The sequence below is a fragment of the Lipomyces oligophaga genome (assembly GCF_038497815.1).
Source record: "Lipomyces oligophaga strain CBS 7107 unplaced genomic scaffold V1516scaffold_11, whole genome shotgun sequence".
NCBI classification, from domain to species: Eukaryota; Fungi; Ascomycota; class Lipomycetes; order Lipomycetales; family Lipomycetaceae; genus Lipomyces; species [Lipomyces] oligophaga.
Window position 1 is genome coordinate 120,359 of NW_027117795.1, and position 13,958 is coordinate 134,316.

Here is a 13,958-nt window from a genome sequence, read left to right on the forward strand (position 1 = left end):
AACTGATCATCTTCCATGGTAGTAATACGAGAGAAGTCCGGGAAAACCTTATTTCATGATACACGTGCTGGAGGTCGAAAAAATCCCAGCAATACAATCAATCGCAATGACTTCATTTCACTCGATAATCGGTTCGAACTAGTGAACAATTCACCACTAATGTACACGTTATGGGTTTGCCAAAAATATTAGTTCTGATCTCAGGTTATGGCTCAAATTTGCAGGCATTAATCGATGCCTCAACGGGGGTTCGCACCCCAGCAATCCCTGGAAAAATCTGCTGTGTTTTAGCGTCTTCTTCCTCGGCTTATGGTCTGGAGAGAGCCCGAAAAGCAGATATTCCGACCGAGACCCACGATTTGCAAGAATATTACTCTAATATTTCACGAGATGACAAAATTAAGCGCCGACAAGCTCGGAAACAATTTAATATTGACTTGGCTGAAAAGGTTCTCAAATACCAACCAGATCTTGTAGTTTGCGCAGGCTGGATGCTGATCTTGTCACCTTCGTTTCTTATTCCGTTGTCGCATGCTCGCATTCCGATCATTAATTTGCACCCCGCATTGCCAGGACAATTCGCTGGAACGCATGCCATTGAACGCGCTTGGGAAGCCGGCCAGCGCGGGGAAATCACTAAAGGTGGTCTAATGATCCATCGTGTTATACAAGAAGTTGACGAAGGTGAACCGCTCATCGTCAAAGAACTGGACCTCGATAAAGATGAATCCGTAGACGATTATGAAAGCCGTGTACATCAACTGGAACATGTGGCAATCATCGAAGGTACTATTCTGGCTCTAAAAGAGCTAGATTTTACAAAATCTGTTGATCCGCCTCTTGAGATTGCAAACTTAGCCATCGCGAAGTCTACATAAGTCAGCTCAGTTATGTACAGTCGAAAGCTTTTTCCCATTCATTTTCTTAGTATCTAATGTATTATATCAGGCATAATTGCAATTACCAACTTAATAAAACAATAGAAGGTACTTTTTTAATAAGGGATGCCATTCGTCATCCGCTGGAATTCATCATATCCTCGAGTATAAATACTTTCGGCGCTCTTTTTTATCAGACTCCTCATATAAACCGCAGCCTCTTTATCCGATTTTTCCAGTGTGAAACGTTCGCGCAACTTTCGGATTGTTGTTTCGCCTTTGAAACAAGGAAGTCCGCTTTCAAGCATAGGAACCACACAACGGATAATATCTTCAGCATACGGTCGGCATGCCAGATATGCTTTCACACACAGCTCTTCAAACCAGCGATACGCTTGAGTATCGTTTCCTCCCATCACTTGAACCATTTCATGAGTCAGCTTGAAAGGCGCAGCCTCAAACTTGACGCCTCCAGGCACAATATCAAAACAGAACCCAAAATCTATATGAAGAATATGCCCTTGATCATCATACATGATATTTCCATTGTGACGATCTTTGAATTGCAAAAGAAACGATACGACCGAATACGCGGCCAAACTTTGCACGAAATTGTTCCGTACTCTTTGAAACTCTATCGAGTCTTCGCTACCATGTTTGCTAATGAAGTATTCGTATAATCCATTTACTGCCTCACGGCCAAGCATGTCACGAGAAATCGAATTAGGCAATACATCGATGACTCCACATCCTGGTGCAGTAGCAATAACACGATAAGGGAATAAATACAAATCCAAACCCGACTCGCTGAAAATATTTCTGAAAAGCGCTATCAACTGTAGTGCGAGCAAATCCTGTCGACAATCGTCGCCAACCTTGAAAATCGCACCCAACCATTTTTCGACAGTATTCACTTCAACAGTCTCCGTCTCGCCATCTTCTTCAGTCGCTACCGTATTGAGCGTTTTAATCGACTTGCGAATCTGAAACGTTGCCATAAATGGAGCCTTCGCATGGCTCTGAAGCGGACGGCCAGACTTGCGATCAATTCCAATCACAGTTCCATCAGGATTACTGGGGAGATATACGCCAACATCAACCTTGATCTTCGCCATTTCCTCATCGATTTTCTGCTTCTTCTCTGCCTTGGTCTTCTTGATGTACGGCTTCAGCTTTCCTGAGATAGATGTCACTTCGTTGAAAAACGAAAACTCTCGCTCATAAAACTCTCGGTCTTGTCCGGCAAACGATGTAATCATCTTGTCCATTACAGCATCAAGAGATTCTTTGATAGGATCTGGAATCGTGGATTCTTCATCTTTATAAGCATTTGACTTCATATTCCAAATGATCTGATGAGCAAATAATTGGTCCAGCTTAGCAGTTTCGAGAATATACTGCTCGATATATCCGTGACCATCATGTCGTAGCATCTGAACAATTTGTGGGACATAGAAAAACGTAACTTCAACCGGATGACTTTCCAGTGACCGCATAGCATACTGCATCATTAATGTATTTTTTCCATAACTTGGCATAAAATAATTGATAGCATCCGTTGGGCATGAGGGTGCCCAGAAAAGGAGATACCTTATCTCGGGAATAGCTTCTTCTGAAATACCCCCATCAACCAAATACGGCAAAGCATCAGCTACAGGAACAGCTCGTGAAGTATCGGCAATAATCAATTGTTTCAACTGCGCATCTATTTCTGGCAACTTGAATCTCTTGGCATAGGAAACTGCTAGAAAAGGATCAATTTCCCATGCAATCACCAACATTTCAATCGAGGGTTCAAACGATTTTTTCGGAATAGCTACTTTCAGTTGCCGATAAGTAACAAATTCAAGAGGATCAAGCCATATCGAAATCCGATATACCTCATGTGATAAAAATTGTAAAAGAAGTTCTTTCTTAACGTCTAGAAATAAAGACTTTTCAGATGAGTTGATTTTCAAATCTTTGACTTGCTTGTAAACAGAGAGTAAAAGTCTAAAATCAGATTTCAACTGTAGCCTATTACCGCCAAAAGGGAACCTGTACATGTTATTAATATATGGAAGAACTCGCTTGAAATAATCACTTACAGAGGTATACTAGAAAACCAAGTTAGAGCTGCCGTTAGAACCAAATTCTTGAAATACGTCACTCTTTGAGATGATAGTCCTGCTGCACCAGCAAGAACTTTAAACGCAAATTGAATCAGGTTAAATCTGTATTGGCGGACGAGCGGGTGAACGCTAGCTTCTTCCATATTTAATAGAGCGTTTCGCAACGCTCTTTCGAAAATCTCAAATAAATGTCTGCTTTGCAGTTTACTTGATTCAAAATGGCTCACTAGCAATTCAATCACATAGAGATGGGGAGAGAAACTATTAACCGCTTGACGAGCATCGTGCATTATCTCTTCTTTGTTCGAAGGTGCATACACCATTTTTGAGTTCATTACTCGAACCAAGTCATGAGATCGAGAATAAAGTCCTTCATGTCGTCTGATGGTAGACTCAAATCCTAAAGTGATTTCCGCAATAATCAGAGATTCTAATTTCGGAGCCTCATTTAGAAGCCAGAGCCAAATAGATACCCCGAGACGGATGGATTGCTTGGTAAATACTTTGAATGGAATATAAATAACGTAATAAACAAGCTCAGAAGCATATTGTTCACTCTGAACAATCAGTGCAGAAACACTCAGAAGTACTTCTCGTAGCTCAGCTATAGAAACAAATTTCTTGTTCTCTAACTTTTCCTTAATTGTAATAATTGAAGCTTTGATTGTCGGATAGTCTTTGTCACCTGCATCATCAGATTGCGAGCCATATCCTCTTCGATGCGTCTGTCGCCAAGTATACTGAGTTAAAAAGTCAGAAAGTGTGTCAATCTCAAGACCCTGTTGGCGCTGAATTGATACAAGTTTGTTGTCGCTATACGAAATACGACCTGCCATTTCGAGGGCAAAAGACCGACCAAAGGAAATGTGCCCTAACGCTCTGAAATCATCCATCTCAGACAAATAAGTTTGTAAAAGTCCCTTCATATCTAACGGTGAAATATCAATCACCATCTGAATCCAGGCAGTAGCACGATCATTTAGTGATCTGATAATGCTCCTTCTAAGAGAATAAGAATCTGAAAGCTCGATAGTGATTTTAGCACGGGCAGAGGTAAAGACAGTCTGAGGATCATATTGATCAATATCTTCACCTAGGCAGCTGTTCCAAAGAAGAGTGAGCAGCTCTAACAGAGTAAATAAACTATCACGTCGACATAAGGCAGAAGGCATAGTTTCAACCAATCGTTGGGTACTTGAAACCGCAGCAGTTGATACTTCGCGAATACGATGGCAGCAAAGAATGAGTAGTTCTCGGAGTTGTCTAGACACTGCTTCAATTGCTACTGCACCTTTATTTGCTCTCACCTTTCTGAGATATAGACTCATAACCTCTCCTAAAATGCCATTAACAATCTTTGCTGAATCTCCAGATCGAAGTCCAGGTTCCATGAAATAAAGCTGAATCTTGGAGCAACTTCCCGCAGAAGCACGCATAGATTCCAGTAGCAAAGTTGTGGATAAAAATATAAGCTTGGGATAGCTAATCAAACGGATTTCCATGGCACCTGTGGTTCCAGAAGTGAACGAAGAAAGTGCCTTTTGTCTTTGATCATTTAGATCGCCTTGATTTGATCCTCGGTTAAGAATAGTATTGAGGTCCATGTCACTCTCAAATTTATTAGAAATACTTTCTGAAATTAAAGCAGGAGAATTCCATGCGATTGTTTGCAGTTCAGAGTAGTATTTTGACACCCATTCGGATTCTCTGGAATATCCATGAACAACCATATTAAACCAGGCATTTCTGAACGCATCAAGTAATTCCTCATCTTTAGTCTGGAAACTGGGAGAGCCGATTGGTGGCAATAGATCGGCTAAAGGTTGAATCAAGTATGAGATCTGCGCAGCTGACGATCTAATATCATTCCTATGACGATGATGACCATCACTTCGGACGTCGCCCTTGATGATGATTTCGTCCAGTAAGTTCCACATGTATATATAATAAAACGGATGGGACTGCTCAAATTTCTTCGCAATTCGTCTTCGGGCATCCAATACAGCATCGGGCATTTCAGTTTCACCTCGTTCGAAGGCGGCAGTCGTCAATCTAGAATATAATGTCAAAATAGTATTAAAATCCTTCTCTGTCGCTACGGTAGCAAGATTGACTAAGCTGATAACAATGGCACGTTCAACAAATGGCGCGACATATCCAATTTTCTGTATCAAAACTAAGATAGTAAGTGACGTTATTTTGGGCTCATTATATCCAGAAACAATTCTTGCTAATGCATGAACGATGTTTTCGAAAATGATATTGCGATCTTCTTCATCTCCGGAAACTAAATTGATTGTACTGTCAGCATTTGCAGCACGTAGAAAAGAGCTCGCCTGCTTTTCAGAAGAGCCATTTAATCCAGACGAGTGATCTTTAGAATCGACAACAAGATTCGCAAACGTGTACAGAGTAGAAATTACAGCATCTTCAGGAAGAAACTTTAAAACATATGCAACGCAACGTGTACCTGTTTGAATTGTATCGAGAGAAGGACGATATTCGACTATAATCTTTGGCAAAATGCGGGCTAACGACGAGCCAACTTCTGGTTTCGTTCTTGAAAGACAGGCCATTATTCGAAAAACTTCAGATGCTAGTGAATCATCCATTAATTGGGACTCATGTGTGAGAGTCTCTTTAATCAGATGAATTAATTCGTCGGATGTGAATAAATCATGCATGTTGCCAATACATAAAATCTCAAGCGCCAACGCCTTGGCTTTGAACAACACACCTCGTTGGCGAGAAGAAAGAACTTCCTGATAATCTTCACTCGAATCAATGACTTCAATTTCGGACATTGCAGCATTGCAAAAAGATTTCAAATTTGTTTTTTGAAGGTCAGTGATTCTCCGGTCAAGTCGGTCACCGCCGATTATAGAATCCACATAGCTCTCGTGATCATGACCAGATACAGCTTTATCAGCATTAATATGCAATCCTGCAGCACGATGAACTACTTCCATATACGCCAATCTGATCAGAGAACCTCCAAAAGGTCTTTTCAAAGAGGAATAATTCGCTCGATAACCATTCCAAATTCTGAATGCTTGACCATGTCTTTCTAAACTTCTCAAAGAAACCAGACTTTCGTCTATTTTGAATGGAAAATCCTCCGCCAGAGAACTACTTGTACATGCTGAGATAGTGATGAGTTCAATTCCAGTCTCGCCGAAGTACTTTGATCTCGAGGACAGGGCGCTGAAGAAGCCCAATATGGAAAAGGCGATTGGCCATAAAATATCCAAATCTGGACCAAAAGTCAGCAAGATCGATTTCACTATTCTAAAATCATATGCATTACCTGAAATATCGACGGAAGAAATTCGAGTCTGAAGATCATCTAAATAGACCTTGATATGCTCAGTAGCAAAAGACCGGAGACTAGGAAAGTTATGGGCTATATCGAGAATTGCCAGAGTAAGCCTGTTGGTAATAACATCCCAAGGAGAAGGAATTGTATCTAATTATAAAATTCAATAAAAAATGCACCACTAGCTAGGGAATAAGCTGTAAATGTACCTTTAAGTAGATTTGCCGAAACAAAATGCTGACCATACGCGTCTCGTAAGTAGGCAGCAAATTGGTCTAGTAGACTTGCGGCAGTTTCCTCAACAGTTATTCTTTGCGCCGACTCGGCAAGAGCTAGTAGAACCTCAAATTCGTTGACAGTGTTCCATAATCTTGTTAACAGAGATTCATGTCGAAAAGAGGAAGACACTCACAATAGTAACAGAATCTTTCCAGTTGCTTGAGCCATTGACCTTTCCATTCCCGTTTACACCGTTTTGCATTCGACATTTAGTAAAACACAATCCTTTTGCATCTAGTGCTCGAGATATTCTCGAATAATCTTCTGACGAGGCATGAGAAGCAGCAAAACTCGCCAGTCTCTGCAAAGCAGTCGTCCTAATAGATGCTCGAGATATACTGCAGCTAGCTTTAGCCAATGGGGACACGGTATCACCTAAAATCGTTTTATCCTAACTCACCCAAAAGAATCCATTGCGAACACGCTATTCTCGCTCTTAACAACAACGAAACGCGACTTGTTCTCTCAGAGGTACCTGTTCAACCAGTGTACATGTATAGGCAGTCCTTGGTGATACTCCCAGATATGGTAAGTCAAGGAGCTTTCACGTGACGGCAGCAAGGTTTAGAGATCCATTGAGATCAGCGATCACGATTTCGGGAGCAAGAAGCAAGCTGAAAATAATCAAAATAGGAAAGGGGAGAAGGAAAATTGTATGGTTAAGCAAACTGATTGTTCAAATTAGTTTTACAGACAGTCAAGTGAGAGAACGGTGCATATTTGACTAATTGTGTGGTAGTGATTAGCTCGAAAAAGTTGCTCAAGAATGGCAGGCTATTCACGGTACTCTGATCATGCTGAAGCAATTGACGACCCTGAATGGAAAAAGTATAATGAACTAGTTGTACGTGATTATTATGATTGATGTTGGATTAACATCCTGACAGCTGTTTAGAAGCAAGACCCAGATAAGTTTGAAAATTGGGAAAGCTTGATTCGGGTTACAGAGTCACTCGAAGGAGGGCTTGGCCGTGGATCTCGACACGAAGTCATATTTCAGGCGCGGAAAGTGTTTGATGAATTTCTTGCGAAATTTCCACTGTTATTTGGATATTGGAAGAGATATGCGGATTTCGAGTTCATGGTTGCAGGATCGGATGCGTCCGAAGAGGTAGAAGAGTCTGTTATCTGTAGATAACAATTTTTAACTGACAAACATGAATAGATTTATCAGCGTGCAGTGACGGGCATTCCGAATTCTGTCGATTTATGGTCAAGTTATTGTGGATTTAAAGTCGAAACTTGTCCCGATGAAGACGAAGTGCGAGAGTATGATATCATTTACTAGGTCAATTAAAGAACATGCTGATGAGAGTTAGATTATTTGATACTGCCGCTGAATTTGTTGGTCTCGATTTTTTGTCTCATACATTTTGGGATAAGTACATTGAATTTGAAGAGCGAATGGAAAAGGAAAATTTAGTTTTGAAAGTTCTGGCTAAGATCATTCACATACCCATGCATCAATATGCGCGGTACTTCGAGCGATACACAGCATTAGGTGCGTCCTATCCTGTTCAAGATCTTGTTTCCGAAACCGATTTAGCCAAGATCGAAGAATCTCTGAGAGCTCAGTTTGGATCGAGAAAGGAAGGCAGTGATTTTGAGCGAGAGCTTCGATCAAGAGTTCACCAATATCATGTCGACGTGTTTTCGGAGACTCAAAAGGAAACAATGAGTCGGTGGCCATTTGAATCTGAAATTAAGCGGTCTTATTTTCATGTTAAGCCTGTAGAAGCTAAGGAGCTGAACAATTGGAGATCATATCTTGATTTTGAAGAATCGCAAGGAAACTATGCACGAATACGGTTCTTATACGAGAAATGCTTAGTCGCGACTGTAAGTCTGGTTGGTTCTTATTTTAATAGTTGAATCTAATATTAAAAGGCATTATATGATGAGTTTTGGCTTCGCTATGTCCGATGGCTGTACGCCCAAGGTCCAAGCCATTATGAGGAGCTGCGCAACATATATCGGCGAGCGAGTTCATTATTTGTTCCGATAGGTCGGCCTATGGTTCGGATTGAATATGCAACTTTCGAAGAATCCTGTGGTTGTATTGATTCCGCTCGAGATATATACGATTCTATTTTACTGGAAATGCCAGACAATCTTGAGACAATCATAGCCCGAGGGAACATGGAGCGAAGGATCGCTGGATTGGACAAAGTACTTGAGTATTATAAGGAGATCTTGGATTCTTCAAAAAATGATATATATGTACGTGGAGCGATAGTGGCTGAAAGCGCACGTCTATTATGGACAATCAAGGGATCTGAGCTGGACGCTCGACAAATGTATTTGATGAATCAAGAGAAGTGTATGGATAGCAAATATTTTTGGATCAATTTTTTACGATTTGAAATTGATTTACCTACGAGTGAGTACCTGAATCAGAATAAATTGAGCAAGGTAATGTTAACGAGAGCAAGGTTCCGAACGAGAGCCTGAGCGATATTCCCGGATTTCACAAGTGATTCAGCAGATCCGCACAAAAGCTCGACTAGCACCACCAGTAGTGAAAGATCTTTGCCATATATATATGGTGTATCTTCTTGAGCGTGGTGGACCCACTGCAGTTCAGGAGTATAAGAAATTAGATCAAGAGGTTAATGGGTGAGTAGGACTTTGAAGGTCATCGAAGTCAGACAACATTAACAATAGTAGCCCATTTTCGGTACAATATAAAAGGCAGTTTCGGAGTGCATCGAAGACTTTAAATGGATTGACAGATGATTCATTTAAAGAAAATGGATCTAAACTGGTTCTTGATGTACCATCATAATCTAATGTACTTAATTATATTACATAATCATTCATATTCACGTGACTTGACCTACATGCGGCGTAACAGTCACGATTTTGATCTAGGTGTGTATTAAACCCTACACACAGCGACTAGGGCAGCAACTGGGATCAGAAACCTGAAGACTATTATTCAAGATTGAATACAGTTTTCTATAACTTCCAAACGAGAACTGGTTGTGTAAATATCTTTGAAGACATAGAGATATTATTGAACAATGGCTGAGAAAACAGGTAAGCTTTTCTATTGTTTGGATTATTTTGGCATGCGTTTCTTCAAGAAAGTTTGAAGAGATTATGAGATGGCTACCGCAAGATTAGATTTATTTCTAACATTTGAAGGACTTATTGTCGGGCTCAACAAGGGACACAAGGTTACCGCACGTGTACCTAAGGCTCGTATTTCACGCAGCAAGGGAAAAGCCAGCAAGCGTGCTACTTTTGTTCGTGAGATTGTCCGTGAGGTTTCTGGGTATGCTTAATTATGTAGAGCGAATTTAGCGTCTAAATCGAAACTAACATAAAGTAGTCTTGCTCCGTATGAACGCCGTGTTGTTGAATTGATCCGTAATAGCAAGGATAAGCGTGCTAGAAAGTTGGCCAAGAAGAGAGTGAGTTGATTGATTTGAATTTGGTTAGTCTTTAGATTGCTGATACTAACGGATCAGCTCGGTACTTTTGGACGTGCAAAGAGCAAAGTTGAGGACCTCACCCGAGTTATTGCCGAGTCGCGAAGAGCTGCTGGACATTAAGGAGTTAAAAAGAATTAATGGAGAAAAATTGGAAGATCGTAAGATCGGAAAATTGTGGTGCAGCAAAACATTCGGGTCATTGGGAATGCGTTCGTTTATGTATATGTATCTATAAAATTGATAATATTTGAGTACAATTGGTAATATCAGTGAAGGAATTGGGCTAGATTCGTATCAATTCACTCAATAGAGATTAAACATTAAACCAGATAAGTATATGTGTCCAATTTAGCACAAGTCGAATAAAAGTCAAATTAAATATGCATTTTAAAAGTAATTCAATTAATTAACAGGTTTGCTAAGCATATGTCCCATACGTTCGATTTTTGTCTTCAGATATCCCTCTACTTCCTGACTTCTAATACCACCGGATTCACGAGACCAAGCCAAAGGAACCATGGGGACTCTATCCGTCACCTTTATTTCTTTGTGTTTCCCTTCAACAGCAGCAATTTTGTCTGGATTGTTTGTCAATAAGCGAATTTCCGTGAGGTCAAGATCTAGTAAGATAGCCGTAGCAATACTGTAGGAACGGGCGTCAGCTGGATGTCGAAGCAGCAAGTTTGCGGTGACTGTGTCTGCACCAAGATCTTGTAAGTTGTAAGCCCTAAGAATTGTTAGTAGATAACAAAGTTATGCCGGAACGTAAAAACCCACTTTAATTTCTCAAGAAGACCGATTCCTCGACCCTCCTGCCGTAGATAGACAACAACGCCGTCATTTTCCTTGGTCATGAGCCGAGCTGCCTCATCAAGCTGTTCACCACAATCGCATCTCGCAGACCAAGCAGTCTCTCCAGTATAGCATTCAGAATGTATACGGACGAGAGTTGCATGATCTTGCTTAGAAAATAAATGAACGAGATCTTCCTTGCCGCTCTCTTTGCGCCCAGGATATAACCGTCCGGTATAAGCACCTCTGATCATGCGATCGCGTTCTGTTTCACCTGGTCGCGGCCGATCTAGAGACTTGCTGCGAATATGCGGTCCAAATACAATTGCAAGATGTTCCTTCTCGTCGACGTTATTTTTGTACAAATGTAGGAAAATCTCTGTCCCGGTCGTCGTCGGAATCCGTGCCCGGACTACACATTCAACCTTTGGCAGAACCTCAGGCAAACTAGGGGCCGGCTCGGGGGTAGATGTAATTGGAATCGGCGTCAGGTCCACTGGCCCAGGAGTCGTCGCTCGCGTAGGAAGCGGAGTTACCAACGGAGGAAGTTGCTCGTTAGTTGATAATGAGATATCGGACTCGATCTCGACCGGTTTGAATTGCGGTGAAATTCGAGGAGAAACGTGCGACGGAAATACCGAATTGGAGTTCGACTGTGACGGGACCATCTTCCAATTATGTCGTATTATGTTATTATTATAATCAACCAAGATTGAGATTGCCACAGACAGACTGCATTGATGATAGTACCCCCAACTTCAATGAAGTTGGATATATATATGTATCCTGAAGTTCGTGGCGGATGTATATCCCCAGCTTACCATATCCGCTATAAGCCGTACGTCATGCTTAATTTGGGGACATGTCCACATTGATTAGAAATACCGACTTGGGATTACATATCCACAGTAAGCATAACAGCGGGTGGCGACCTTGACCAAATCAAGCTGACTTTTCATATTGGCATTTCTATCATCAAAATATTCTTTATTACAGATGTATTCCTTAATATATACATTTATATATACTATACATGCTACTAGTAATACAATTTCTATCCAATAGCGGCTACTTGATATGTTCAATCACGTGTAGGCATATATGGCACTCAGCCATACGTTTACACCATATAAAATCAGAGTTATGGCGGTTCATTTGCACACTGCAATTGGCGAGAGCAGGTTCCGGCGTCGAAATAGACAATACCTACTCATACCATTCAAAATAATCAATACGGAGACATTCAATCCGAGTGGAACCGAAAATTTAGAAGCGAACGAAGTACATACCGACGCTATAATAGTTGTCGGATTTTGTTTTGTTTGTTGTTTGCATCTGGAGTTTTAGCGTGCGAGATTAGAAACAGGTATGAATTGTGCGCGTGGAGAAGTCGGATATCTCGGTGGATATTATCTATGATTTTGAAGATTCTGGGCATTTCTATGATTTTTATGATTTCTATGATTTTGTGATTTAGATGACATCAGTTCTGAGACAGGCTGTTGAGTTATTTGACGATGTACCTAAATTCTTCGATACTTTGCTAACCAAGTTCAGGATCATATTTAATCATGTCATCGGCCGTAGTCAAGAAAACTCCTTCCGAGCAATTGCTCAACGATAAGGTATTTAGTTGCTCTGCTTTAATCGCTTTCTTCATCGCTAACAGAACAGTGGGATGTCGTGATTTCAAACACTCTTGTCAAGACCGCTCTTGGCTTTGGATTCGGTGTTGTTGCTTCTGTCGTTTTCTTCCGTCGACGCGCTTTCCCGGTTTGGCTTGGTATTGGTTTCGGCGCAGGAAGAGGTTACGCGGAAGGCGATGCTATCTTCCGTGGAAGCGATGCTGGCGTTCGGATCGTAAAGTCCTGATTCCATTTAGTCAATATACATTTTCCTTTATAGTCCATTCCATTGACATCTGGTGACTTTCACATATCAATTTTACTAGACCACCATACTATATTGCTACAAATTCCAAAATTAACAGTACCATTCAATGATCAATTAACGAAACTTTTAAATTACATTTACTCTTCATCTTCCTCCTCCTCCTCTTCAACTGCCTCGGATGTAACAAGTGATGCAATCTTGGCCTGGCGCTTAGCAAGTCTCTCCTCAGTCGTCAACTTCACTGCCTTGTACTTCTTCGACTCAGCAGCATATTCCTCCTTCGACTTCTTCGCGGTAGGCTTAGGTGAAGGGTCTTCACGGATTTTCTCATGAGCCTCAACATAGATATCCTCAATGCCATCTGCCTCAATATTGTCCTCCAAATAACCCTTGAACACTTGTCTGTACTTCTCCTCATCATCGTCGGCAAGTGTCTCCATGTACTCAGCCACATGGCCAGCAACAATATACTTTCTCAGAAGATCGGCATCGAGCTCCTTCGACTCAATATCATAGCCAGGATAGCGTTTCTCACTGTGCGGAACATGCAAGCCACCATCGGATGCACCTTTCAGAACACCGAAAATACGAGCACCGGTTGTAGTGCGGTGGAGACCGACATCCAAATAACATTTGAACGGACGAGGACCATCTTCAACAGCCTCAGTCAGGGTGAACTCACCATCGGCCTCCTCAACACCAGTGTAAGTCTCGTCAAGTCCAAGTTTCTGCAGAGTACGACGAGCAACAAGAAGTCCAACAGCATATGCAGCAGCCCAGTTGGTCAAGCCATGCTCAATTCCGTAGTTAGGCAACTCGTGGGCATAGGCAGCGCTCAAAACAATGTCACCCGAAATTTGAGAAGAAACAATTTGAGCAATGATGTCCTTGTTGGTGAAACGAACAACTAAACGGTACTTGGGCGAATTGTATTTGGCTTTATGCTGTGTGATCAAGCGCTTGCGAGCATAATAGTCCGTCTTTCCTTCGCGTCTCCGTCTGTAAGGAGTCTGGTATCGCGAGAAATAGGCTGGAGTCTTGATGAGTTTCTGCCGCTTGTTAGAATTGTTCTTGCATACACCATAATACCACAATCACGACCAAAACTCGCGCGAATAAATTGTGCAAGAAATACTTACGGTGAATGGCATTTTTAACTGTTTTCGTTATTTCTGTTCAGCTAAACAACTAAGTTCGATCTAGAAAATAGTAGTGGTAAAGTGCTCTCTGATGCTTGCTCGGAACCATGTAT

General features: G+C 41.3%; 7 protein-coding genes across 7 annotated transcripts; 4 read left to right on the forward strand and 3 right to left on the reverse strand.

Annotated features, from left to right (window-relative positions):
- Positions 1 to 19: 19 nt before the first annotated feature.
- On the forward strand, positions 20 to 1,004 carry V1516DRAFT_682223 (phosphoribosyl-glycinamide transformylase). Its single transcript, XM_066923369.1, has one exon. It carries the CDS (start codon positions 171 to 173, stop codon positions 876 to 878), a length of 708 nt encoding a protein of 235 aa, XP_066774875.1. The 5' UTR covers positions 20 to 170; the 3' UTR covers positions 879 to 1,004.
- On the reverse strand, positions 898 to 7,102 carry V1516DRAFT_682228 (uncharacterized protein). The gene is made up of 6 exons (XM_066923370.1): positions 6,985 to 7,102; positions 6,718 to 6,922; positions 6,515 to 6,668; positions 6,297 to 6,455; positions 2,966 to 6,242; positions 898 to 2,915 (listed from the first exon to the last, which is right to left on the reverse strand). The coding sequence occupies exons 1-6, from the start codon at positions 6,996 to 6,998 to the stop codon at positions 995 to 997; spliced, it is 5,730 nt and encodes a 1,909-aa protein (XP_066774876.1). The 5' UTR covers positions 6,999 to 7,102; the 3' UTR covers positions 898 to 994.
- Positions 7,103 to 7,350: 248 nt separating this feature from the next.
- Positions 7,351 to 9,204, forward strand: V1516DRAFT_697545 (uncharacterized protein; the record flags this gene model as incomplete). Its single annotated transcript, XM_066924093.1, has 6 exons — positions 7,351 to 7,428; positions 7,480 to 7,695; positions 7,750 to 7,853; positions 7,904 to 8,423; positions 8,472 to 8,964; positions 9,017 to 9,204. The coding sequence occupies 6 exons, from the start codon at positions 7,351 to 7,353 to the stop codon at positions 9,202 to 9,204; spliced, it is 1,599 nt and encodes a 532-aa protein (XP_066774877.1).
- Positions 9,205 to 9,515: 311 nt separating this feature from the next.
- Positions 9,516 to 10,228, forward strand: V1516DRAFT_682234 (60S ribosomal protein eL36). The gene is made up of 4 exons (XM_066923371.1): positions 9,516 to 9,623; positions 9,732 to 9,861; positions 9,919 to 10,000; positions 10,058 to 10,228. Exons 1-4 carry the CDS (start codon positions 9,608 to 9,610, stop codon positions 10,139 to 10,141), a joined length of 312 nt encoding a protein of 103 aa, XP_066774878.1. The 5' UTR covers positions 9,516 to 9,607; the 3' UTR covers positions 10,142 to 10,228.
- A 38-nt stretch (positions 10,229 to 10,266) lies between these two features.
- V1516DRAFT_709077 (GTP cyclohydrolase II-domain-containing protein) lies at positions 10,267 to 11,564 on the reverse strand. The gene is given in 3 exon segments (XM_066924211.1): positions 10,267 to 10,439; positions 10,459 to 10,748; positions 10,799 to 11,564. 3 exon segments carry the CDS (start codon positions 11,479 to 11,481, stop codon positions 10,420 to 10,422), a joined length of 993 nt encoding a protein of 330 aa, XP_066774879.1. The 5' UTR covers positions 11,482 to 11,564; the 3' UTR covers positions 10,267 to 10,419.
- A 450-nt stretch (positions 11,565 to 12,014) lies between these two features.
- Positions 12,015 to 12,801, forward strand: V1516DRAFT_682238 (DUF543-domain-containing protein). The gene is made up of 2 exons (XM_066923372.1): positions 12,015 to 12,438; positions 12,488 to 12,801. The coding sequence occupies exons 1-2, from the start codon at positions 12,385 to 12,387 to the stop codon at positions 12,683 to 12,685; spliced, it is 252 nt and encodes an 83-aa protein (XP_066774880.1). The 5' UTR covers positions 12,015 to 12,384; the 3' UTR covers positions 12,686 to 12,801.
- On the reverse strand, positions 12,687 to 13,946 carry V1516DRAFT_709079 (60S ribosomal protein uL18). The gene is made up of 2 exons (XM_066924212.1): positions 13,846 to 13,946; positions 12,687 to 13,755 (listed from the first exon to the last, which is right to left on the reverse strand). The coding sequence occupies exons 1-2, from the start codon at positions 13,855 to 13,857 to the stop codon at positions 12,844 to 12,846; spliced, it is 924 nt and encodes a 307-aa protein (XP_066774881.1). The 5' UTR covers positions 13,858 to 13,946; the 3' UTR covers positions 12,687 to 12,843.
- Between the last annotated feature and the right edge of the window lie 12 nt (positions 13,947 to 13,958).

Coding starts and splice junctions, on each gene's coding strand:
- V1516DRAFT_682228 (XM_066923370.1), bottom strand. Junction 6,669..6,717: donor GGAAAGATTCTGTTACTATT/GTGAGTGTCTTC, acceptor ACAAGATTATGG/AACACTGTCAACGAATTTGA. Junction 6,243..6,296: donor TTCTTCCGTCGATATTTCAG/GTAATGCATATG, acceptor CTTTTGGTCCAG/ATTTGGATATTTTATGGCCA.
- V1516DRAFT_709077 (XM_066924211.1), bottom strand. CDS start 11,481: ATGGTCCCGTCACAGTCGAACTCCAATTCGGTATTTCCGTCGCACGTT. Junction 10,749..10,798: donor GGTCTTCTTGAGAAATTAAA/GTGGGTTTTTAC, acceptor AACAATTCTTAG/GGCTTACAACTTACAAGATC.
- V1516DRAFT_682238 (XM_066923372.1), top strand. CDS start 12,385: ATGTCATCGGCCGTAGTCAAGAAAACTCCTTCCGAGCAATTGCTCAAC. Junction 12,439..12,487: donor AGCAATTGCTCAACGATAAG/GTATTTAGTTGC, acceptor CTAACAGAACAG/TGGGATGTCGTGATTTCAAA.
- V1516DRAFT_682234 (XM_066923371.1), top strand. Junction 9,862..9,918: donor ATTGTCCGTGAGGTTTCTGG/GTATGCTTAATT, acceptor AACATAAAGTAG/TCTTGCTCCGTATGAACGCC. Junction 10,001..10,057: donor GAAAGTTGGCCAAGAAGAGA/GTGAGTTGATTG, acceptor CTAACGGATCAG/CTCGGTACTTTTGGACGTGC.
- V1516DRAFT_682223 (XM_066923369.1), top strand. CDS start 171: ATGGGTTTGCCAAAAATATTAGTTCTGATCTCAGGTTATGGCTCAAAT.